Source organism: Tursiops truncatus, chromosome 8 (assembly GCF_011762595.2).
Source record: "Tursiops truncatus isolate mTurTru1 chromosome 8, mTurTru1.mat.Y, whole genome shotgun sequence".
NCBI lineage: Eukaryota > Metazoa > Chordata > Mammalia > Artiodactyla > Delphinidae > Tursiops > Tursiops truncatus.
In genome coordinates, this window is record NC_047041.1 from 53,667,020 (window position 1) to 53,692,766 (window position 25,747).

The window sequence follows — 25,747 nt, forward strand, 5'->3', positions numbered from 1 at the left end:
GTCATATATAAATGAAAATACTCATAAATATCACATTTTGTGGCTTTTCAAGGGACCCAGTCTTAGTAAACCATTCCTTCTAGGAACATTTTTTTTTTCTTTAAAGTGTAGCACTTAAGCCTGCAGTTGGTGTACTTTCAGTTAGATTGTTACGCACATAAGAACTGAGGATTGAGATAATGATGCTTCTTTGCCAACAATGAAGAGTAAGCGGTGGGGATGTTAGTTTTTCAACATAACTGAACAATCTCAGTGGAACACATTAAGATCTTGACTATCCTGAACCTGTAGGAGAAAGGGTTCTTTAAACTGGGATATTTGTATGTCTTTTGGGTTGTCTCTAAACTCTTTGAACATATTTACAGAAATTTTTATGTTTACATTTTCTTAGGATGTCCATAGCTTTCATTCAAAATTAAGAGGTTGTCTTATGTTGGATTCCCCAGGCAGTAGACCATGAGACAGAAATGTGAGTGCAAATAGTTTATTTGGAAACTGAAGCCAGGAAACACTGACAAGGACAGGGGAAGTGATACTGGAAAGGGGGAAAAAAAGCCAATATGGGATGTGTTTTCAAGTATGTTATTTTATAGGCTACTGGGACTAAATCCTCTGTTGAGCTGAAAGGCAGTGTAGATTATATCTCAGATTCATCCCAGCAAAGGGGTTAAGGAGCTCTTTCAGTTACTGGTTTAGGGATGCCCTCAGGAATGCTTAACTCCCCTGCCCTGTAGTCAGAAAAAACCCTCATGTGAAGACTTGCACATGCTTGCAGGTTGGCCTGTACTGGAATCATAAGTGCTGAGGGGCTAAAGGTGAGGTGCTGCCAGCATCTGCTACAGAGGTAACAAAAAAATACAGTTTTATTTCTTGGTTAATTGAAAATGTTTTAAAATTGTTTAATTGACTGGAAATTCTGTGACATTAAAGAATTATTAGTTTTTAGGTGGTAATAATATTATTATGCTTAGTTTTAAAGAGTCCTTATCCCTTAGAGATACACAGTGAAATATTTGTGGATGAAATCATGATATCTGGAATTTGCTTTAAAATAACACGTTGGGGTGGATCAAGGTGGTATGAATGGTTAAATAACCCATATAAGACTGCCAGAAAACATGCCCTGTTGTCTTTTTCTTTAAATTGTATCAAATGTGAATAAGAAGAGATCAGCTCCTTTAGAAATCTTCAGGCAGAACCTGTTTTTTATTGTTTTGCTGATGTTTCAATTGAACATACTTAAATCACCAGTATTGTATTCAGACAACCTGGTTTGCTTATTAATAATTTTTAATAGTCAGTTGGCTGGCCCCTGAATAAGGTGTCAGCATTTGCTTTAAATAAGACATGATCACCATCTGGTGGTGAATAACAGTAACTTTGGTTTGTTTATTGCTTTATGGTTTATAAAGTGTTTTCATGTACATTTTCTCATTTATTGAAATAACTGTAGAAGTTACAGTGAATTCATTTGTTATGCTTTCTGCCAAGATTTTAGGAAACTGTAAGATGACATGGTATGTTACTTATATCGTTATCTCTGCTTGTCAAATGAATGTTGATTGAAAGAAAAGTATGATCACTTGTTAGCAAGGAATAAAGATGACATAAATTTCATAAAGAAATAGTTATTTTTTTCAATTTATTTATCTTATTTATTTTGTTTTTGGCTGCATTGGGTCTTCCTTGCTGCACATGGGCCTTCTCTAGTTGCAGTGAGCAGGGGCTACTCTTCATTGTGGTGTGTGGGCTTCTCATTGTGGTGGCTTCTCTTGTTGTGGAGCACGGGCTCTAGGGCACGCAGGCTCAGTAGTTGTGGCTCGTGGGCTCAGTAGTTGTGGCACACGTGCTTTAGTTGCTCCGCAGTATGTGGGATCTTCCCGGACCAGGGCTTGAACCTGTGTCCCCTGCATTGGCAGGCGGATCCTTAACCACTACGCCACCAGGGAAGTCCCAAGAGATATAGTTCTTTTAATTTAAGTTCATAGATCTGCAGAATGGTCTTTAAAAGAAACATCAAACTGATTTCCTAACACCTAAAATCGTGGTATTGAATCATAAAGGCATCTTTTACTGTGCTTTTAAGTTTTTAAATACTACGGAACATACATGATGGGGATAGAAATCTAGCACTTTATAGAGGTCTGGTGTTAGGAAATCACTATATAGGTATTTATTTAATTAAACTTGTGGACTTCATTATTGACTCCTGTATACAAATGTCCATGGGAGCATTCACATCTTCCATCCCTTTCCTCAAAAGGGAGAGAAAAGGGGAAATAAAACCCTGCCAATAAGTTGTTTTGGGTTAGTGCTGTCACCAGATGGCTCACACAGTGAACTGAAATTCTAAAGCCACTTTTGCCATCTTTTTCATCTCATCTCCCTCATCACTTTCCTACATACTTTTCAGATAATTTTTCTTTCACACCTAAAGGAACTTTCTTTTTTTCTAGCTGTCTGAGAACTTTTAAAATTTCCTCACTCCATCTCTCCCTGTTGCTTTCCTTGTCCTTTATTTTCTTGTCCCATTCTAGTTCATCAAATAGTTGAATGAGCCAGGAACTGTGCTTGGTGGAGGGAATACAACAATGAAAAAGGCAGATAGATCTGACCCTTACCTTGGAGCTTACATCTAAGGGTGGCAGAGAGGAAGAAGAGGAGATAGATGATAGGTAATTACAAAGTGAGACTGTAAAGGTAGTTAAGACTATATGATGTCAAAGAGCCTACCTTTATTTTCTTTCTCTTTTCCTGTTTTATACTTAATTCTTACTCTCTCTTACTTATCAGTATTGGGGATAAATTTAAAACAATTTTTTAGCTAGCATGCTTGGTTTTCTGCTTTATTTAAATATTAAAATTGTAACATAATTTTTCCCATTATTGTGTTTAACATTATGGATAAAATCAGTTCTTGTGGGGTAGCAAGGCAGTTTGCAGCTTGGCTTTGGTTTCAGTGGATACAGCCTCTTTCGCAGGTTGAGCATTGTCTAAAGATGGTGCTTTACATTTTGAGTAACAGTGTTTGCTTTTGAATTCTAAAGCACAGTGTTTCTCAACCTTTTTTTTTTTCTTTTTCCCATGATCACACTCCTAAAGAGAAAACTTTAATTTAAAATTAATTTTTCCCTAGCAAGAGAATTTAAATACTAAGGGGTAAGATTTTGTCAGGTAGGGTTAAGTTGCTGAGAACTGTAAACCATATCTGAGATTTTTTGCCCTCCTCAAGGATCAGTTTTTGCCCTCTTGGGTGCAGTATTGCTCCCACGGAGAATATATACTGTAGTGGACTTTACTTTTATAATTGTAAATTTTCCAGAAAGCAATTTGGAAGTGAAGTGACTGTTTCAAAACTTTTAACTATGGAAACGGATAGGAAAACAGCAACAGCAGTCATGGTTGCACAACTTTGTGAATGTTATTAATGCCACTGAATTTTACACTTAAAATGGTTAAGATGACAAATTTTATGTTATTTGTATTTTACCACAATTTAAACATTAATCATAAAACATACCAAAACCCATTGATTTGTGTACTTTAAAAGGATGAAGTGTATGGTATGTAAATTACTTTTCAATAAAGCTGTTGAAAAAAGAAAGAATGGATTGGGAGGAGGAGTAGCAGTCTTTCTGTTGTTACAGAAAGCTGGATTACATTTCAGAAATGGTTAATGCCTCAGAGTGCATAGGCAGGAACAACCCAAGGTAAAAGATAAAAACCCAGATACTGAGCTATGCCGAAAGGGTGGCTTGATTCATAAGTCAGGTCTTCTGAACTATTCCTCCATCCATTTGGTACTTTAAGAAACATTAGGAAGAGCCTTGGATTGGAAGGCCAGAGGTCTGGGATCTTGCTTGGGCTCTCTTCGACCTTGAGCAATTGACATCACATCTTAGTTGCTAAGTTTTCTAGTTTATCAGAGAGTGTGCTTTCAGTTCAAAAATGCTAAATCCTATGACGACTGCTGTGTTATTCTAAGGCAAATAAATACCTGCCTCAATACTTAGACTTGGACATTGAATATTAGAGCTGGAAGACTTTAGATCATCTGGTACAACTCCATTTATGGATGAGAAAATTGAGGTTTGCACCTCTTTCTCTTGACTCTTTCTAGTGCTTTTCATAATATACATGTAACGCAGTTTTAAAGAATACTTAGTTGGGCTTCCCTGGTGGCGCAGTGGTTGAGAGTCCACCTGCCAATGCAGGGGACATGGGTTTGTGCCCCGGTCTGGGAGGATCCCACATGCCGCGGAGCGGCTGGGCCCGTGAGCCATGGCCGCTGAGTCTGCCCGTCTGGAGCCTGTGCTCCGCAACGGGAGAGACTGCAACAGTAAGAGGCCCGTGTGCCGCAAAAAAAAAAAAAAAAAAAAAAAAAGAATACTTAGTTGAAATATTAAGTGCAGGCTTTTAAGTGCAGTATGAACATTTGAAATGATGAAGAGTATGAGAAATAAGACATGGTACACATAAATTTATTTAACTTTATTATTAAATGTCTGTGTGTATATGTTGTCTTTCTAAATCATGACTAATCAAACAAAAAGTTGTGGTTTCTGCTTTTAAAAATGAACAAATCAATAGGAATCACATAGAAGACAGATATATAGTAGTTACTTTCTCAGATTGAGATTGGTGAAGGTGCTTGTTAGAAAATATTTTAGAAATTTTGAAATTTCCTAGATTTTGCAGTTTTCCTTGAGGGTACTTCTCTAAATCTCCACTGCTGCCACCTTCGTCCAAGCGATCATTATCTCTTGCCTGAAGTATGGCACTAGCCTCCTAGTTAGTCTAGTTGTATTCCCCACTTATACAAAGTTAGAAAGCTGTATAATGCAGTTTCACATGCTCATCACCTAGATTCAGTGAAATTTTGTAATTTTGTTTCATCTGTAACTCCATCTGTCCTCTGCTGCTTAGGTTATTATGAAGCAGAGCCTAGACAAAGAATGATCTTTTAAAAACTTAGATCAGGAAACTTTCCTAAATTCCTCCCTTGATTTCTCATTACACTCAAAATATAATCAAAACTCTTTACACGGACCTCAAGGCTTTATAAGATATGACCTTTGCTTACTTCTTCAGTGGCATCTTTTACCATTTTCTCTTTCCTGCCACACTGGAAGCTTTTATCTGCCTCAGGTCTTCTCTACAGGCATTTCCTTGTGCCTGGCATGTTCTTCCCTTCCTTGGTTTGGTTGGCTGCTGCTTTTCATTCTTTTTTTTATTAGAGAGCCTTTCGCTGATGGTTTTATCCTGTGTAAAAATGTTTACCTAAAATGTTAGCAGTTGGTGCATTTAGGTGACAGGTGTACTAGTCTTTCAACCTTTCACTAGATTTAAAATAATTGGAGGAAAAGATGTTGAGGGAAAAAAATCCCTCCTCTTCCTTAAATACCATGATATCATTATTTCTTTCTTTTAAAATTTGTTTTGGGTCTCTCTTTCCTTCCTTCCCTACCCATCCCCCCACCCCTCCCATGATTATTAAATTGAGTAGAGAGAAAAGAGAGAAGGGAAATAGAATTATCTGATTAGAGTTGGAGGTGTATGTTATTGGAAGCCATTGCCTCAAGTACCTCGGATTCCCTCTGCCAGGATGCTGTTTTTCAAGTACATATAAGGAAAGAGTAACCCTTTAAAGACTGACTGATGTGAGGCTGGCTCACATCATCTTACCTAGAGGTCTTTCCTACCCATAAACATCTACCTTCTCCTTCAGGAAGAGGTGCTGAATGCTGGTTATTCGAGCCTCCAGCCATACTGATGTTTATAGTAGTACACTGATTACTTTCTTTGTAGCAGAGATGTTTTCACGGCTTTGGTTCTGAAATAATCTGAGCCATGTTTGGTGTGTTTCTTTACCTATATGGGAACAGCAGTATGATTCTAAATGAAACCCAAAACCTAAATGGAGCATTAGAAACCCCTTGGTTTGCCTGCTTACATAACAACTATTCTTGGATTTTTTTTTTTCCATTATGGTAATAATGGAAAGCTGAGCTTAGTGATTTATATTACACTTAACCTGGCATCTCGCATCTATAAACTGTAGCTTTTCAGATAATGACCAAAGTTTTAGTTCATAGTCTTGAGAGTTCTTTTTTTTCTTGCTTTTCTGCAAACTTTAAGATGATTGATTAAATGAACTTTTTGCAGATAAGGTATATAAAAACATAATAGTTACTTCAAGGATCGAGTGGACTGTGGGACCAGTGTCATTATGGTTAAAACTGTGCTCCCCCAACAGAGTTTGTAGAAACTGGCAGTAAGTAAAATCTTTTTGTAAGCTTATACTTAAATCCCTGTATCTGAAATCAGTGTTCTTTTATCAATGGCCTACATAAAATCAACTGTGTTGTGACTCTAAGTGTATCGCTGCTTACAACCGTAGAGGAAGTTTAAGTAAAAGACTTCAATGAGAAATGAGAGGAATTATGTAATTTAGTTATTATGACCAGCTGTAAATTTCTGCCATTAAAAAGAGAATTGTACATAATAAAACTAGAATTTCAGAAGCAGCAGCATTCTTAAGGCTTGGTGCTGGAAAGATGCTTAGAAAAACATAACTATAGAACATCTTTGGGTGATTGGATCAGTAATACATTCTGGGATCCTAACCACTTACTGCTGTTTCATACCTGCATCATTTTGGCAGGCCCTTCATGAATTCACACAGCACCTGACCTTTTCTTCTGCTTCAGAACCTTTCACCTTCTTGAGGCCTTGTGAAAGAAACGTGTCTGTTAAAGGTTATATATCAAATCTGTCATGTGAAAAGGTAGAGATCTTGGTTCAATTGGGACAAAACCTGTATTTTTCAGAATGACATGAAATTGGTTAATAGATAATTCTTAGAAGGAAGTTAATAATTACCTAATGTTCTCAAAATGAAATTATTTAGGAAATGTTCCAGGTGATAAATAAGTGAATTTATAGATCGTCAGTGCGTGTTATAGAAAATGATCATGTGTTTAAAAAATATGATTGATATTTTATAGCTGCACTGCCCCAAACCCTAGCCACTTACCATATGTGGCTATTTAAGTTAATTAAAAATAAGTAAAATTAAAAGTCTAATTCCTTAGTTTTATTAGCCACATATCAAGTGCTAAATAGTCACATGGAGCTAAATGGCTGCTGTTTTGAAAAGTGCAGATATAGACTGCACTGTTTAGAGAATGCAAAGTATGGGAATTATAATATTTTCAATTTAACTTTTCTATTGAAGTTTTTGTCTGCTTCTTATTGACTGGCAAAATATTAAGAGCTACAAGTGTCCATAAGGTTATTAGCCTGTCAGTTCTATTTGTAACAAAAAAATATAAGTAAATTGGATGTTAACTAGACATATTGTGGTGATCATTTTGCAGTATTTACAAATATCAAGTCATTATGTTGTACACCTGAAACTAAAGATAGTGTTATATGTCAGTTGTATCACCAAAAAAAAAAAAAAAAAAAAATTAAGTAAATTGTTAGTAAATTGTGAGTTCTAAATTTTAGGTTTAAACGTGCTAGCTCTGTGTGATCCAGTACAGTAGCCAGTAGCCATATGTGGCCCTTGAGCACTTGAAATATGGCTAGGGTGAATTGAGATATGCTGTAAGGGTAAAATGATATGTTTTGAATACTAGGTATCACCCCAAAAGTGTACAATGGTTGAAGACGGTCGAAAGGTACAAACTTTCAGTTATAAAATAAATAAGTCATGGGGAGGTAATATACAGAATGGTGACTACAGTTAATAATAGTGTACTAAAAAAAAAAAGAAAAAAAAATAATAGTGTACTGCATATTTGAAAGTTGCTAAGCAAGGAGATCTTAAAAGTTCTCATAAGAAAAACAATTTGTAACTATGTATGGTGGTGGGTGTAACTAGACTTATTGTGATCATTTTGCAGTGTATACAAATATTAAATCATTATGTTGTACACCTGAAAGTAATACTGTGATATGTCAATGATGTATAATTTTAATTGAGTTATAAATTAAAAAAATAAGTAAAATGTCAAGTAAAAGTCTGAAATTTTAAATGCTGATAGTATGTTGAAATAACATTGAGCTATATAGTGCTACATAACATAAATTGTTAAAATTAATTTTGACCTGTTTTTTTTTACTTTTATGAATGAACTAATAGAAAATTTGAAATTATGTGGCTCATTTTATATTTTTATTGGATAGTACTGTGTAACAGCCAATGCTTTAATAAAGAAATCTACTTCTACATGCCTAAATCAAGAATGACTATATTTGCGAAGTGGGATGAAAAACATTTTTTGCATATATTTACTTTTGTCCTCTTGGATTTTTAAAAATAGTACCAATTGCATCAAAACTTTTTGTGGTTTCATTTGTCTGTGATGTGGAGGATATGCATAAAACACAGGTGCAGAGCTTTTACCTGATAAATGAGTGATATAGATAATATGAATACTGTGGGAATTCCCAGGAAAAAGACGTTGCTGGAATCATTGGAAAGGTATCCCAGAGACTTTTAGGGCTTTTATTGACCCAACATTAAAAGATGAATATGATTCAAGTGGCAGAAAACAGTAAACTGGAGCGCTTGAATAAAAGCCCAGATAGGTTGTAGACTGGGTATGCTTAGTGGATAGTGAACAGGCCAGAATGACTTGAATCAAGCATTTCAGTGCAGAAGTAAGAGGGAAGGATTGGAGAGTTAGGTTGAAATTGAATATTGGGACTCTTTGGCTAGGGTAAGAAATCTAGATGAGTTTATATAAGTATCTAGGAGCCATCAAAGATATTTATGAACTGGGAAGTGACATGAAAGCAGTATTTTTTTTTTTAAAGATTGCTTTGGTTACAGGAGAGTATCCATACCTGTTTTTCTGAAGTGAGAAGGTGCAATGATATCATAGAGAAATTGGGGGAGATAGGGAGCAGGTTTGAGATGTAGAAAGGTAGAATCATTAAGACTACTATGTTTGGGGAAAAGGAAAAAGAAATTGAAACTGACCTTGGTTCCCCAAATGTCATGACAGAAGTGAAAATAAAGGTATTTTAGCTTTGTATAATGTTTTCTTTTTTTAATTATTATTAATTTATATATTTTTGGCTGCATTGGGTCTTTGTTGCTGCGCGCGGGCTTTCTCTAGTTGTGGCAAGCAGGGGCTACTCTTCGTTGTGGTGTGCAGGGTTCTCATTGCGGTGGCTTTTCTTGTTGTGGAGCAGGGGCTCTAGGCACGCGGGCTTCAGTAGTTGTAGCATGTGGGCTCAGTAGTTGTGGCTAGTGGGCTCTAGAGCATAGGATCAGTAGTTGTGGCGCATGGGCTTAGTTGCTCTACGGCATGTGGGATCTTCCCGGACCAGGGCTCGAACCTGTGTCCCCTGCATTGGCAGGTGGATTCTTAACCACTGCGCCACCAGGGAAGCCCTGTATAAATGTTTCCTGTTTTTAAAACTGTAAGATAGCCAGTTCAACCCTTTATTACAGACGAGGAATTTGAGAGTCATTGTTTAAAGAACTTGACCAGAATCATGGTCTCCTTGTCTTAAGTAGTAGAGCTGAGAATTGAGCCCAGGTCTTTTTCTTCCTGATGTATTGTCATTGGCATCTACTCAGTTGCCTAATTCAGTGCCTCAGTTTTTCTTGATGCTTTCCCTTTGCTCAGTCAGCCAGTCCCTAAGTTTTATTATTTGTTTCCTAAACACATCTCAAATCCCCCCACTTCTCTTGGTACCACCTCTGCCTTCAGGTTACTCCCATCTTTCTGGATTGATATTTTCCTGAATTTATATCGTCTCTACCCTGCACACCACCTCCTAAAACAAATAAGCAAATAAAAGCTATCTGTTTTCCTACAGTTCAGTTTTTGAGATCTTTCTAAATTATAGAGCACTCTCACTTAAACTTTTTAATAAAATGTAAACTTTGTAGCCTGTTCTTATAAGATTCTTCATGATCGTACCCCTTTTCTGAGTGCTTCCACTTCCATGCTCACTTTGTTTTTCAGCCTTTTGTATTTGTTACTTTCATAAGCAGTGTCCTTTTCCCCCTTTTCTCCACTCCACCCTCAATCCTGTGTATTCTGGTCTTGGCTTAGTTTGATTGTCTGTTTACTCGTCTGTAATCATCCCTCCCCTGCTTCTTTCCTTTACCTCCAACTCACCCACCATTTACCTCCCCACCCGCCCACCCCAGAGAAGACTCCCTTAAGTAGGCTCATTAAAGGTAGAGACTATTTCTTGCTTACTAATAGTGGACCCACAGAAATTTGTTGAATAGTGAAATGTTTTTATGCTTCAGGGTCATTTCAAGTTAGAAGTGGCTTTACTGGAGCATAAAGAATCTGAAAGAATGAATGAAAAAAATTAGTCCATCACTTCCCAACCTGTACTTCAGAGCACTTGTATACTACAAGGTATTGTGTGTTTCACAGAAAAAGATTCCATGATCAAATATATTAGGGAATGCTGCAGATTATATCCAAGATAGGGATATAAGACTGTTTATATAAGACTAATCAATTAAGACTTCGGGAAGTTCTGTGGTAAAAATAAATATATATTTCCCTAATGTATTTGATTAGGGAAACTTTTTAGATAGTATAAATGTAATTTCTCTTAGGTTACTAGCAGTATTTGGTATTTGGGAATTGCTAAATGTGTGTGTCCTTTATTTCCCTCAGGTCTAATTAATACAGTTATACCATATAATCAGATGATGTCCAGGGGATATTTGGAGGAACTCTGGTTGTTTACAGTTGGAAGAGAAAACTTGAGGGAAGATACAGCTGTGTTCAAATATTTGAAGTTTCCAATAAAAGAGGAATTGAAAGTATTTTCTTTGAAACTAGAGAATAAGAGCAAGAAATGGGAGGAAGGTGTAGGGAGGCAGATTTTTTACTTTGTGTAAGGGTAACTTTCTAATAATTAGAATTTTGGAAGGTTAAGTAAATTTTCTGTCCCTGTAGTTTGTCAAGCAGAGATTTATAGGGATGCTATAGAGGAGTTTAGCACATTAGATAAGGGATGGGTCAGAAGAGTAGTTTTCTTCAACAGCTTGAAAACCAATTAGACTCTATTTCTGAGATATCTGTCAATTTGGAATTTATATTTGTTGATTCCTTTCTGATTCTGTGAATCTGTGTCTTGGTCTGCAATCTCAGTCAAGAAACCAAATATGTGGTATGAGAAACACAGTAGAAATTTTAGTTGTATAGTTAAGTGATTTTACTTTATGGTATTTTTTATAGACTTTATTTTTTAGAGCAGTTTTAGATTCACAAAAAAAATTGAGCACAAAGTAGAGAGAGTTCACATATACCCTCTTCCTCCGCACATGTACAACCTCTCTCACTGTCCACATCCCACACTACTATGGTACATTCGTTGAAATTGATGAACCTACATTGACACATTGTTATCACCCAAAAGTCTGCAGTTTACATTAGAGTTCACTCTTAATTGTTGATGTTTTGAAAGAAAACATGAATATTCTTGTTCATGTTTTAAAAAGTAGTTTTCAGTTATTTCTTGCCCTAGTTTAGTCTTTTCTGATTCAGAGTTCTAAAAGATAACTAAATCAACATCTATTTTGAAAAAGTATTCAGCATTGAAGAAAGTTCTTTTTTTATGATCCTAAATGTTTACAAATGTTTTATTTTGCTGGCTAACAGTATTTTTTCTTCCTTTTAAGTACCTAAAGAATTGGTGGAGCTCCATTTGAAGTTGATGAGGAAGATTGGCAAATCTGTTACAGCAGATAGATGGGAAAAATATTTGATCAAGGTAAATATTTGTAAATCACCTTCTCTATATTCTATCTAGCATAAATCGATGTTATGTTGCATAATATGCTCTGATTTTTAAAATGGTCTCCTAAAAGTTGTAAAATATGACTCAGAAATCTATATGATTACTACAGGTATGTGATTCTTTTTTGCAGCTACTAAGCAATAGTCTAGAGTCCCAAAGTTAGATTTCAGAGGTGTTATCTTTTGTGTCAAACACTGTGCTCAGGACTTTTTCATGTTTTCTCTGTTTCTTTCATGATTTCTTAAAATCGTCCTGATCAACTCAATTAAGCTATAGATGAGGCCCAACAAAGTTGTCATTTTTCTTTGAGATCACATAGTATGTGTAGACAGAGCCAAAATTTGTCTTTTACTTAAAAAGTAAAATGTCCAAAGACCTTTAGGTCAGTATGGAAGGCTTCTAAGTTAACAATAGGCCAAACCTATCCTTAATGAGAACAACTTGGGTAATCAGAAAATGATTGCTTTAGGATAAACCCTATTAAGGGCAAATTCAGGAAAATTGTCTGGATTCAGGAAAATTGTCTGGATGGAATTGCATCCAAACTTTTGAGATCCACACAATTTTGTGAGGGAGGGGGGTGATATTTTGAACTCTAACATACTAGAATATTAGGTTACATTTTTAGGCGATTGGAAACCTGTAATTTTCTTATCGTCTTTTTAAAAGTGTATGTTTATGTATACATATATTTTCATACTGCTTTTGCAGGCGTGTGCATATGATTGTAGAGTGCTATGAAAAGAGGAACCATCAGGGAACAGGAGTTGCTTGTTCTTATCATAAAAAATCACATGTGCTGTTTCAGTTATCTTTGCTGTGTAACACACCACTCTAAATTAAGTGACATAAAACAATAATCATTTTAATCAGCTCAGTGACTCTCTGGGTTGGGAATTTGGAAAAGGTCACTTTCACTGTACTCTGTTGGTTGAAGCAACCACAGTTCTCCCCAGATTCAGGGAGAGGAGGCATAGACCTGAACGCTCAGCAAGTGGTAGGAGTGTCTTAACTTTTGAAAAGCCCAATATGAAATGAGATATATTTCAATACTTTTGCACAAGTTTGAAGCCCTGGAAAGTTGGCTCAGCATTTCAAAAATTTGATGCTGTGTGATTTTCTAAAAGCCTTGATTAACTAATATTTAATTAAATCTCTGAACTATATTAAACTGTGGATAATAAATGAGCAAAGTTTTAACTGTTTAAAGTCCTTTTAAACATACCAGTGGGGCAGGGGGTGGATACCAGTGAAGTTGCTGCTTTGCCTTTAACAAAATATTTATTAACAATCTAGGTCTGGACCTTAAAAAGAGGTGCTAGAATTTCAGGACAGTAGTTTTTAACATAACATTTTAAAGGGTGTAGTTGTTTGTAAATCTGTTTATTAAAGTGGGTTGGTTTGTTTTGTATATGTTCTGAGAACTGAGGTAGAAATATCTTGTATACTAATCTCAACTCTACTGTTAACAAAATTTGGGTCCACGGATAATCTCCTTTTGCCCCCTTGTATCTCAGTTTCTTCATAAAATGTGGTAATTGGGACAAGATGATTTTATAAACCCCTTTAGTTTTATGGTCATAACTGCAGGTTCTAGCTCAATTTTTTTGAATTGAGATACATTCACATAACATAAAATTTGCCCTTTGAAAGTGTACAATTCAGTGTTTTTAGTATATTCACAAGGTTGTGCAACCATCACCAGTATCCAAACCAGAACATCTTCATCGCCCCAGAAGAAACCTCATACCCATTAGCAATTACTTCCCCTTTCCCCCAGTCCTTAGCAACCACTGATCTGTTTTCTGACTCTGTGAATTTGCCTATTATGGAGGTTTCATATAAATGGAATCAGAATCTGTAGTAGCCTTTGTGTCTGGCTTCTTTCACTTAGCAAAATGTTTTCAAGGTTCATCTGTGTTGTAGCATGTATCAGAACTTTGTTTGTTTTTATGCTTGAATAATATTGCATTGTGTGGATAATATTACATTTAATCTGCTTATCAGTTTATAATATTTGCCTTGTTTCTACCTTTTGGCTATTATAAATAGTACTGCTATGAACATTTGTGTACAGATTTTTGGGTAGACAGGTGATTCAGTTTTTTGAGTATATATCTAGGGTAGAATTGCTGGGTTATATGGTAATTCTTTGTTTAATTTTTTGAGGAACTGCCAGACTGTTCCAAAACAGCTCCAACGTTTTTCCCTAGGAACCTATGAGGGTTCCAACTTTTCCACATCCCACCTTACCAACACTTATTATTGACTGATTGATTTTAGCCCTTCCAGTGGGGATGAAGTACTATCTCATTATGGTTTTGATTTACATTTTCCTTATGATTAAAGGATGTTGAACCTTCTTTTCATGGGCTTGTTGGACTTTGTGTGTATCTTCTTTGGAAAAATGTCTATTCACATCCTTGTCCATTTTTTAATTGGTTGTCTTCTTGTTTTTGAGTTTTTAAAGTTTTTTTTATATATTCTGCATACTAGACCCTTACCAGATATATGGTTTGCAAATATTTTCTCCCATTATGTGTGTTGTCTTTTCAGTTTCTGTGTAATATCTTTTGATGCATGGAAGTTTTCATTTTGATTAAGTCCAATATTTTTCTAATGTGGCTAGTGCTTTGGTGTCATATATAAGAAACTGTTGCCCAAGCCAGGTCATGAAGATTTAATTCTATGTTTTGTTTTAAGAGTTTGTAGTTTTAGTTCTTAAATTTAGATCTATAACCCATTTAATTTTTGAATATACTCTCAGATAGGAGTCCAACTATATTCTTTGCACATAGATATACATTTGTTCTGTTACCATTTGTAAAAAACATTCTTTCCCTCACTGGATTGCCTTGACATCCTTGTAGAAAGTCAATTGACCGTAAATGTGAGAGTTTATTTCTGAAGTTTTCATTCTGTTGACTTACATGTTGTTATTTATGCTGGTACCATATAGTCTTGATTACTGCAACTTTGTGGTAAATTTTGAAATTGTTCATCTTTTCCAAAATTGTTTTGGTTGTTCTGCATCACTTTCATTTCCTTATGAGTTTGAGGATCAGCTTATCAGTATCTGCAAAAATGCCAGTTAGGATTTGCATAGGGATTGTATATAATCTATAGATAGATTTGGGGAGTATTGGCTTCTTAACAGTAGTAAGTTTTCTGATCCATGAAAATAGGATGTCTTTCAAAATATGTAGGTCTTTAATTCCTTTCAAAAATGTTTTGCAGTTTTCTGACTCCAGTCTTATACTTTTGTTCAATTTATTCCTTAGCATTTTGCTGTTTTTGAGGGTATTGTAAATGGAATTTTCTTAATTTCATTTTCATATCATTCACTGCTATTGTGTAGAAATATGACTAATGATTGTATGTTGATCTTGTATGTTGCAACTTTGCCAAACTCATTATTAGCTCAAATAGCTTTTTTTGTGAATTCTTAAGATTTTCTATATACAAGATTATGTCATCTGCAAACATAGATAGGCTTACTTCCCCCTTTTCAATCTGGATACGCTTTATTTCTTTTTCTTGCATAATTGCTTTGCTGGAACCTCTGGTACACTGTTGAATAGAAATGGTGAGAGCAGACATCCTTGTCATGTTCCTGATCCTAGGGGGAAAGTTTTCAGCCTTTCAACTTTTAGTATGGTGTTATTTGAGGGTTTTTCATTGATGTCCTTTATCAGGTTGAGGAAATTCTCTTCTTTTCCTAGTTTGTTTAGTGTTTTTATCACGAAAGCTGTTGGATTTTGTCAGATGTTTTTTCTGCATCTATTGAGTTAACCACACAAATTTTGTCCTTTATTCTATTAATGTGGTATATTACATTGATTAATTTTCATATGTTGAAACCTTGCAATCCTGTAACCAATCCCACTTGGTCATGGTCCATAATCATTTTTATCTGTTGCTAGATTTGGTTTGTTAATTTATTTTTGAGGATTTTTGTGCCTATGTTCATAAGGGATATCCGTATTTTTTTTTTTTTTTCTTGAGGTGTCTTTGTCTGGTTTTGCTATCTCGGTAATGCTGGCCTCTTATGTTGAATTGAGAAGTGTTTCCTCTGCTTTTGTTTTTTTTGCAAGTGTTTGTGAGGTATTTATTAGAATTTAGCAGGGAAGCCAGGTGCACTTGGGCTTTTCTTTGTTGAAAATTTTTGTTTATTCAGTCTCTTTAATTGTCATTGATTTAGTCAGATTTGTATTTCTTCTTGTGTCAAGTTCAGTAGTTTGTGCCTTTCTAGGAAATTGTCCATTTTATTAGCTTATCTAATTTATTGGCATACAGTTGTTCATAGTATTCACTTATAATTCTTTTTAGTTCTGCAAAGTCTGTAGTAATGTTCCTTCTTTCTTTCCTCATTTTACTGATTTAGTGTTCTCTTTTTTCCTGGCCAGTCTAGTTAGAGGTTTGTAAAATTTTATCTTTTTAAGGACCAACTTTTGGTTTAATTGAATTTCTGTTTTTCTTTTTTTTAATTAATTTTTTATTTATTTTTGGCCACGTTGGGTCTTTGTTGCTGCGTGCAGGCTTTCTGTAGTTGCAGTGAGTAGGGGCTACTCTTCGTTGTGGTGCGTGGGCTGCTCATTGCGGTGGCTTCTCTTGTTGCAGAGCATGGGGCTCTAGGCGTGTAGGCTTCAGTAGTTGTGGCTCGCGGGCTCTAGAGTGCGAGCTCTAGAGCGCAGGCTCTAGAGTGCTGGCTCAGTAGTTGTGGCGCACCAGCTTAGTTGCTCTGAGGCATGGGATATTCCCGGACCAGGGCTCTAACCTGTGTCTGTAGCATTGGCAGGTGGATTCTTAACCACTGTGCCACCAGGGAAGTCCCTACTCTTCTTTTCTAACATGGAAGTTTAGGTTATTAATTTGAGGTATTCCTCTTTTTCAGTATAGGCATTTTCAGCTATTGCATCTAATCCCTGCTTAGTTACATTTAATAAATTAGTATGTTCTCTTTTGTTTTCATTCATTTCTAAGTATTTTCTCTTTTCCCTTGTGATTTCTTTTTTGACCCGTTGGTTATTTAGTAGTGTGTTGTTTCCACATGTTTGTGAATTTCCCAATTTTTTCCTGTTTTTGATTTCTAATTCCATTCCATTGTGTAGGAGAACATACTTTGTTTGATTTTGATCCCTCTAGTTTTGTTGAGACTTTTTTTGCCCTTACTTAACATATATTATATCCTTCTTCAATATTAAAAAATAATTTTTCTACTTAGATATTTATAGAGATTTGCTAACTTCATATGTATATTTACAGTCCTTTTTTCCCTGTTTTTTAAGACTTTCGCTGCCCTGTAAATACACTCTTACGTATAAATGTGTATTTTTCCCTTATCCTTTTTTGATATGCTAAAGTCTCTACTATTTTAGTAAAGAACTATAAACTCTCCATTAACTCTTTATTTCCCTTCAGCTGCCACCCATCTGCTCTTCTTCCCCTTTATATAAGTTATTTATTGCTTTCATGACAACTTACCCCCAAACTGAGCAGCTTAAAACAATGAACATCAAACATTTATTATCTCATAATTTTTTTGTGTTAGGAATCTGGCTCAGTGTCTGTCATTAGGCTGTACGTAGTCAAGCTGTCAGCTTGCCTTGCAGTTTTCTCTGAAGGCTCAACTGGAAGAGGATCCACTTCCAAGCTCAGTCACATAGCTGTTGACAGGATTGGGTTCCTTGTCATGGCTTTTTCATAAGGCAGCTTAAAATATTGCAACAGAGCCAGTGAGTGAGAGTGCCTGAGATGGAACTCATGGTCTTTTTGTAGCCAGATCTTGGAAATGACGTACTATCACCTTTGCCATATTTTATTTGTTAGAATGAAATCACTAGATTTGGCTCATAACCAAAGCGGGTGGGGTGAAGGAACAAGGGAAGGAATGACATAAGGGGAATGAATACCAGGAGGTGAAGATCATTATGGGCCACGTAGAAGCTATCTATCTTACAGAACTCTTGAAATAATTTTCTTTGTTTGCTAGTCTGTTTCTTTACCTCCCATTCACTCCTTAGTCCATTGAAAATTTCCTCCTCTGCATAATTCCATTCCAATAAAATTTCTTTTTCAGTTCAAGCGTTTGAACAGTGTCGCTTATTACTAAATTCAAGTGACACTATTTATTACATATCTTCCCAGTTTCTCTACATGTTCTTTCCTTCAAACATTCTTCTTTTGCCTTCTTTCCTACAGTACTTTCCTGGATTTCTTTCTATCCCTAGTAGTCTCCTTTGCCAGATCTTTCTTTTTATCTAAGCTCCTGAAGGTTTTTGTACTACAGAGTTTTGTTTTAGACTCTCCTCTAGTCTCATTTCATACACTCTCCCTGGATTATCGTATTTATTCCCATGGCTTTAAACCCCGTATGCCAGTGAGTCATATTTTCATCCTGAATCTTCTTAGTTCCAAGGCCAGTATACTCAATTACATAGTGAACATCTTTACTCAAAAAATAAAGTGAATCTGTGTCAGTGTAGAGACTAAACTTCTGTAACAAAATGATTCCAAAATATAATTGCTTAAATAAGCAATAACTTGGGACTTCCCAGGTGGTCCGGTGGTTAAGACTCTTAGCTCCCAATGCAGGAGGCACAGGTTTGATCCGTGGTCGAGGAACTAAGATTCTGCATGCCCTACAGTGCAGCCAAAAAGGGGAGAAAAAAAGCAATAAGTTTATTTCTCTCTATCATAACAATGGCTGGTCTAGACTCTTGAGACAGTTGTGTTCCATGAGGTTATTCAGAGACCCAGGTTTCTTTCATTTCACTGTTGTACCCTAGGACATTTTGCTTTCCTGTGTTGTATAATGTACTTCAGCCTCAGAAAGGAGAAAGAAAGTAAGTTCAGGGCATGCAGTTTTCTTTTAATAAGCAAAGCAGAAGTTGCATATGTTACTTCTGTTATTCCATTAGAAACAACACAGTCACATGATTATACCTATTCGTAAAAGAGGTTAGAAAATGTCAGGTCTTCTTTAGTGGCCACAAACTCAGGAAAATGGAACAGGGTGGCCAGATTTGTGTGGGACAACTGCAAAATATTTGGTTCCCTTCCCTTTGGGAGGACTATACATCCCCCTGCTGGTAAATTCAGGCATGGTCATGTGATTAGACTTTGGTCGGTGAAATGAAGGAAAAGTGGTATGTTAGTTACACTTTCTGGAAAAAGCTTTAAGAGCAATGTATATTCTTTATGTGTTTTATTACCTTTGCTATGATGACTGATAATTTTCTAGATAAATGCCGCTCATTTGGGGGTGAAGATAATGTGCAGCAGAGCCACTACCAACCTGTTATCAAGATACAGTGTAGCCCAAGAATAAACTTTGTTGCTATAAACCTAGGTGTTCAGCAAACTATTTCTTAAGGGGTAAGATAGTAAATATTTTAGGCTTGTGGTCCTTATATTTTCTTTCACAACTACAGTTTCTAAATAAATGGATATGGCTGTGTTCCAGTAAAACTTTATCTATAAAAACAAATAGTCTGTGGGCCAGAGTTTGCCAGCCATTGCTGTAAATCATTGAGATTTGGGGGTCCTTTGTTACTGCAGCATAACCCTACTATCCTGACTGATACCCTTGGTTAAATAGCATCAATACCACATATTTTCTCAAACCAGAAATATAAGTATCATCCTTGATTCCTTTATCATTTCTCAAACTAAATCTTGGCCGCTCTCTCTGAACTGTTCATTTAACAGATGAAGATATTAAGAACCAAAGGGAGATACTTATTCTTGGCCATGTATCCAAGTTAGTAAAAGAGAACCAGAACTTGGATAGATCTGCTACTTTTATAGTGTTTTTTTTAATAGTCTAGAGTTTGTTCCTTGACTTGGTAAATTTGTTCCTTGGTAAAAGTTGTTCCTTGACTTGGTAAATGGTACTATTATATATTCAGAGCTGCTGGTCACTCTGGACTTCATATCAACCAAGCCCTGTTTGATTTAGCCTTCTAAATCTCTCTCAACTCAGTATACTCAACCCTCTTTGTTTCTACCCTGCTTGCAGTCATTTTCTCTCACCTGGATTAATGTGGGAACCTCCAGATTGGTTTCCGTGTCTATTTCAGTTACCACAGTGAAAATGGTAAAGCGAAAATCTGAATGATCTTTCTCTTCTGTTTTAAGCCCTTAATTATGACTCCTTGTTGTCTTCTGAATGGAAAATAAATTTTTTAACATGGGAACAAAGTTTTTTATGTGATGGGCCTTGCTATTTTTTTCTCTGGATTCTTTTCTTGCTGTTCTCTTTACCACATCAGTATGTACTGTGTGGTAGTACATACAGTACAGTAGTTCTGCCATGAAGAAATACTTTTGGTTTCCAGAATGGTCATGCTGTTTCTTGATCCTTGCTTTTTTGTATAACTAAAGTAGGTCTTGCCCTTCAATCTCATCTAATCACGTTGTTTTATTTCATTCATAAAACGAAAAATCCCAAGTTTATTATTTAAGTCTGTCTTCCACAAAAACGAAATCTCAGTGAGGGCAAGGATTTTTGTCAATCTCTATTATATTCTTAGCACCTGAAACAGTGCCTAACACATAGTGATTGCTCAGTCAATATTTGTTGAATCAGTAATTGGATAAATGAACGAACACTGTCCTAGCAGAAGCCAGCCACATGAGTGTGTTTGTGTATGTATGTCTGTGTGTGTGTGTCTCTGTCTGCTCTCCTGTTCCCCTGCTTCTGCTCCACACCCCCCACACACATCAAAATGCAAGTTCTTTGAAATCAGGGAAGTATGCATATTTTTCAGTGTTTTCATCTAATACTATGCCTTGCTAATTGTACGTACTCAAGCATGTTAAAAGGATACTATTATGAGATACCCATTTTTAGTGCCTATGATTTTAGTTCTTCTAAGAGTACTTTTTTTTTTTAGAATCTTTATTGGAGTATAATTGCTTTACAGTGTTGCGTTAGTTTCTGATGTATAACAAAGTGAATCAGCTATATGCGTACGTATATCCCCATATCCCCTCCCTCTTGCGTCTCCCTCCCACCCTCTCTATCCCACCCCTCTAGGTGGTCGCAAAGCACCGAGCTGATCTCCCTGTGCTATGTGGCTGCTTCCCACTAGCTATCTATTTTACATTTGGTAGTGTATATATGTCCACGCTACTCTCTCACTTTGTCCCAGCTTCCCCTTCCCCCTCCCTGTGTCCTCAAGTCCATTCTCTACATCTGCGTCTTTATTCCTGTCCTGCCCCTAGGTTCATCAGAACCATTTTTTTTAGACTCCATATATATGTTTTACCATACGGTATTTGTTTTTCTCTTTCTGACTTAACTTAACTCTGTATGACAGACTCTAGATCCATCCACCTCACTACAAATAACTCAGTTTCGTGTCTTTTTATGGCTGAGTAATATTCCATTGTATATATGTGCCACATCTTTATCCATTCATCTCTCGATGCACACTTAGGCTGTTTCCGTGTCCTGTTACTGTAAATAGTCCTGCAGTGAACATTGTGGTACATGACTCTTTGAGTTATGGTTTTCTCAGGGTATATGCCCAGTAGTAGGATTGCTGGGTCATATACTAGTTCTATTTTTAGTTTTTTAAGGAACCTCCATACTGTTCTCCATAGTGGCTGTATCAGTTTACATCCCCACCAACAGTATAGCAGGGTTCCCTTTTCTCCACACCCTCTCCAGCATTTATTGTTTGTAAATTTTTTGATGATGGCCATTACAACCAGTGTGAGGTGATACCTCATTGTAGTTTTGATTTGCATTTCTCTAATGATTGGTAATGTTGAGCATCTTTTCATGTGTTTGCTGGCAATCTGTATATCTTCTTTGGAAAAATGTCTGTTTACCTCTTCTGCCCATTTTTGGATTGGGTTGTTTGTTTTTTTGATATTGAGCTGCATGAGCTGCTTGTATATTTTGGAGATTAATCCTTTGTCACTTGCTTTGTTTGCAAATATTTTCTCCCATTCTGAGGGTTGTCTTTTTGTCTTGTTTATGATTTCCTATGCTGTACAAAAGCTTTTAAGTTTCATTAGGTCCCATTTGTTTATTTTTGTTTTTATCTCCATTTCTCTAGGAGGTGGGTCAAAAAGGATCTTGCTGTGATTTATGTCATAGAGTGGTCTGCCTATGTTTTTCTCTAAGAGTTTTATAGTGTCTGGCCTTACATTTAGGTCCTTAATCCATTTGGAGTTTATTTTTGTGTATGATGTTAGGAAGTGTTCCAATTTCCTTCTTTTACATGTAGCTGTCCAGTTTCCCAGCACCACTTATGGAAGAGGCTGTCTTTTCTGCATTGTATACTCTTGCCTCCTTTATCAAAGATAAGGTGACCATATGTGCATGGGTTTATCTCTGGGCTTTCTGTCCTATTCCATTGATCTATATTTCTGTTTGTGCCAGTACCATATTGTCTTGATTACTGTAGCTTTCTAGTATAGTCTTAAGTCAGGGAGTCTGATTCCTCCAGCTCTGTTTTTTACCCTCAAGACTGCTTTGGCTATTCAGGGTCTTTTGTGTTTCCACAGAAATTGTGCCGTTTTTTCTTCTAGTTCTGTGAAAAATGCCATTGGTAGTTTGATAAGGATTGCATTGACTCTGTAGATTGCTTTCGGTAGTATAGTCATTTTCACAATGTTGATTCTTCCAATCCAAGAACATGGTATATCTCTCCATCTGCTTGTATCGTCTTTAATTTCTTTCATCAGTGTCTTATAGATTTCTGCATACAAGTCTTTTGTTTCCTTAGGTAGGTTTATTCCTAGGCATTTTATTCTTTTTGTTGCAGTGGTACATGAGAGCGTTGCCTTAATTTCTCTTTCAGATTTATCATTGTTAGTGTATAGCAATGCAAGAGATTTCTGTGCATTCCTTTTGTATCCTCCTACTTTACCAGCTTCATTGATTAGCTGTAGTTTTCTGGTAGCATCTTTAGGATTCTCTATGTATAATATCAGGTCATCTGCAAACAGTGACAGTTTGACTTCTTCTTTTCTGATTTGGGTTTCTTTTATTTCTTTTTCTTCTCTGATTGCCATGGCTATAACTTCCAAAACTGTGTTGACTAATAGTGGTAAGAGTGGGCACCCTGTCTTGTTCTTGATCTTAGAGGAAACGCTTTCAGTTTTTCACCATTGAGAACGATGTTTGCTGTGGGTTTGTCATATATGGCCTTTATTATGTTGAGGTAGGTTCCCTCTATGCCCACTTTCTGGAGGGTTTTTATCATAAATGGGTGTTGAGTTTTGTCAGAAGCTTTATCTGCATCTATTGAGATGCTCATATGGTTTTTCTCCTTCGATTTGTTAATATGGTGTATCACATTGATTGATTTGCACATACTGAAGAATCCTTGCATTCCTGGGAAAAACACCACTTGATCGTGGTGTATGATCCTTTTAATGTGTTGATGGATTCTGTTTGCTAGTATTTTGTTGGGGATTTTTGCATCTATATTCATCAGTTATATTGGTCTGTAATTTTCTTTTTTTTGAGTATCTTTTTCTGCTTTTATTATCAGGGTGATCATGGCCTCATAGAATGAGTTTGGGAGTGTTCCTCCCTCTGCTATATTTTGGAAGAGTTTGAGAAGTATATGTGTTAGCTCTTCTCTAAACGTTTGATAGAATTTGCATGTGAAGCCATCTGGTCCTGGGCTTTTGTTTGTTGGAAGAATTTGAATCTCAGTTTCAATTTCAGTGCTTCTGATTTGTCTGTTTATATGTTCTATTTCTTCCTGGTTCTGTCTTGGAAGCTTGTGCTTTTCTAAGAATTTGTCCATTTCTTCCAGGTTGTCCTTGTTATTGGCATATAATTGCTTCTAGTAGTCTCTCATGATCCTTTGTATTTCTACAGTGTCAGTTGTTACTTCACCTTCTTCATTTCTAATTCTATTGATTTCATTCTTCTCCCTTTTTTTCTTAATGAGTGTGGCTAATGATTTATCAATTTTGTTTATCTTCTCAAAGAACCATCTTTTAGTTTTATTGCTCTTTGCTATCGTTTCCTTCATTTCTTTTTTATTTATTTCTGATCTGATCTTTATGATTTCTTTCCTTCTACTAACTTTGGTTTTTGTTTGTTCTTTCTCTAGTTCCTTTAGGTGTAAGGTTAGAGTGTTTATTTGAGATTTTTCTTGTTTCTTGAGGTAGGCTTGTATAGCTATAAACTTCCCTCTTAGAACTGCTTTTGCTTCATCCCATAGGTTTTGGATCGTTGTGTTTTCATTGTCATTTGGCTCTAGGTGTTGTTTGATTTCCTCTTTGATTTTTTTCAGTGATCTTTTGGTTATTTAGTAATGTGTTGTTTAGCCTGTATGTGTTTGTGTTTTTTACGTTTTCTTCCCTGTAATTTATTTCTTATCTTATAGCGTAGTGGTCAGAAAAGATGCTTGATATGATTACAGTTTTCTTAAATTTACTGAGGCTTGATTTGTGACCCAATTTGTGATCTATCCTGGAGAATGTTCCGTGAGCACTTGAGAACAAAGTATAATCTGCTGTTTTTGGATAGAATGTCCTAAAAAGATCAATTAAATCTATCTGGTCTATTGTGTCATTTAAAGCTTCTGTTTCCTTATTTATTTTCATTTTGGATGATCTGTCCATTGGTGTAAGTGAGGTGTTAAAGTCCCTCACTATTATTGTGTTACTCTCGATTTCCTCTTTTATAGCTGTTAGCAGTTGCCTTATGTATTGAGGTGCTCCTATGTCGGGTGCATATATATCTATAATTGTTATATCTTCGTCTTGGATTCGTCCCTTGATCATTATGTAGTGTCCTTTCTTGTCTCTTGTAACATTCTTTATTTTGAAGTCTATTTTATCTGATATGAGTATTGCTACTCCAGCTTTCTTTTGATTTTCATTTGCATGGAGTATCTTATTCCATTCCCCACTTTCAGTCTGTATGTGTCCCTAGGTCTTAAGTGGGTCTCTTGTAGACAGCGTTTATATGGGTCTTGTTTTTGTATCGATTCAGCGAGCCTGTGTCTTTTGGTTGGAACATTTAATCCATTCACGTTTAAGATAATTACCGACATGTATGTTCCTATTACCATTTTCTTAATTGTTGTGGTTTTTGTTTGTTTTTTTTTTTTTTGTAGGTCCTTTTCTTTTCTTGTGTTTCCCACTTAGAGAAGTTCCTTTAGCATTTGTTGCAGACCTGATTTGGTGGTCCTAAATTCTTAGCTTTTGCTTGTCTGTAAAGCTTTTGATTTCTCCATCGAAACTGAATGAGATCCTTGCCGGGTAGAGTACTCTTGGCCGTAGGTTCTTCCCTTTCATCACTTTAAGTATGTCCTGCCACTCCCTTCTGGCTTGTAGAGTTTCTACTGAGAAATCACCGGTTAACCTTATGGGAGTTTTCTTGTATGTTATTTGTCTTTTTTTCTTTGCTGCTTTCAATAATTTTTCTTTGTCTTTAATTTTTGCCAGTTTGATTACTATGTGTCTCAGCATATTTCTCCTTGGGTTTATCCTGTATGGGACTTCTCTGCGCTTCCTGGACTTGGGTGGCTATTTCCTTTCCCATGTTAGGAAGTTTTCGACTATAATCTCTTCAGATATTTTCTCGAGTCCTTTCTCTCTTCTCCTCCTGGGACCCCTGTAATGCAAATGTTGTTGCGTGTAATGTCCCAGATGTCTCTTAGGCTGTCTTCATTTCTTTTCATTCTTTTTTCTTTATTCTGTTCCGCAGCAGTGAATTCCACCATTCTGTCTTCCAGGTCACTTATCCGTTCTTCTGTCTCAGTTATTCTGCTATTGATTCCTTCTAGTGTAGTTTTCATTTCAGTTATTGTATTGTTCCTCTCTGTTTGTTTGTTCTTTAATTCTTCGGGGTCTTTGTTAAACATATCTTGCATCTTCTTGATCTTTGCCTCCATTCTTTTTCCGAGGTCCTGGATCAACTTCACTGTCATTATTCTGAATTCTTTTTCTGGAAGGTTGCCTATCTCCACTT

The 25,747-nt window shown here is 36.1% G+C and overlaps 1 protein-coding gene across 3 annotated transcripts in view; it reads left to right on the forward strand.

Annotated features, from left to right (window-relative positions):
* RSF1 (remodeling and spacing factor 1) overlaps positions 1–25,747 on the forward strand; it is a 169,779-nt gene that overhangs the window by 31,801 nt on the left and 112,231 nt on the right. For 2 of the 3 annotated variants that reach the window (XM_033862193.2, XM_033862192.2), the window contains exon 2: positions 11,675–11,766. In XM_033862193.2, the coding sequence (XP_033718084.1) occupies positions 11,675–11,766 (92 nt within the window). Of the gene's footprint in view, positions 1–11,674; positions 11,767–25,747 lie in introns of those variants that run through there. The other variant, XM_019948666.3, reaches the window with a different exon arrangement.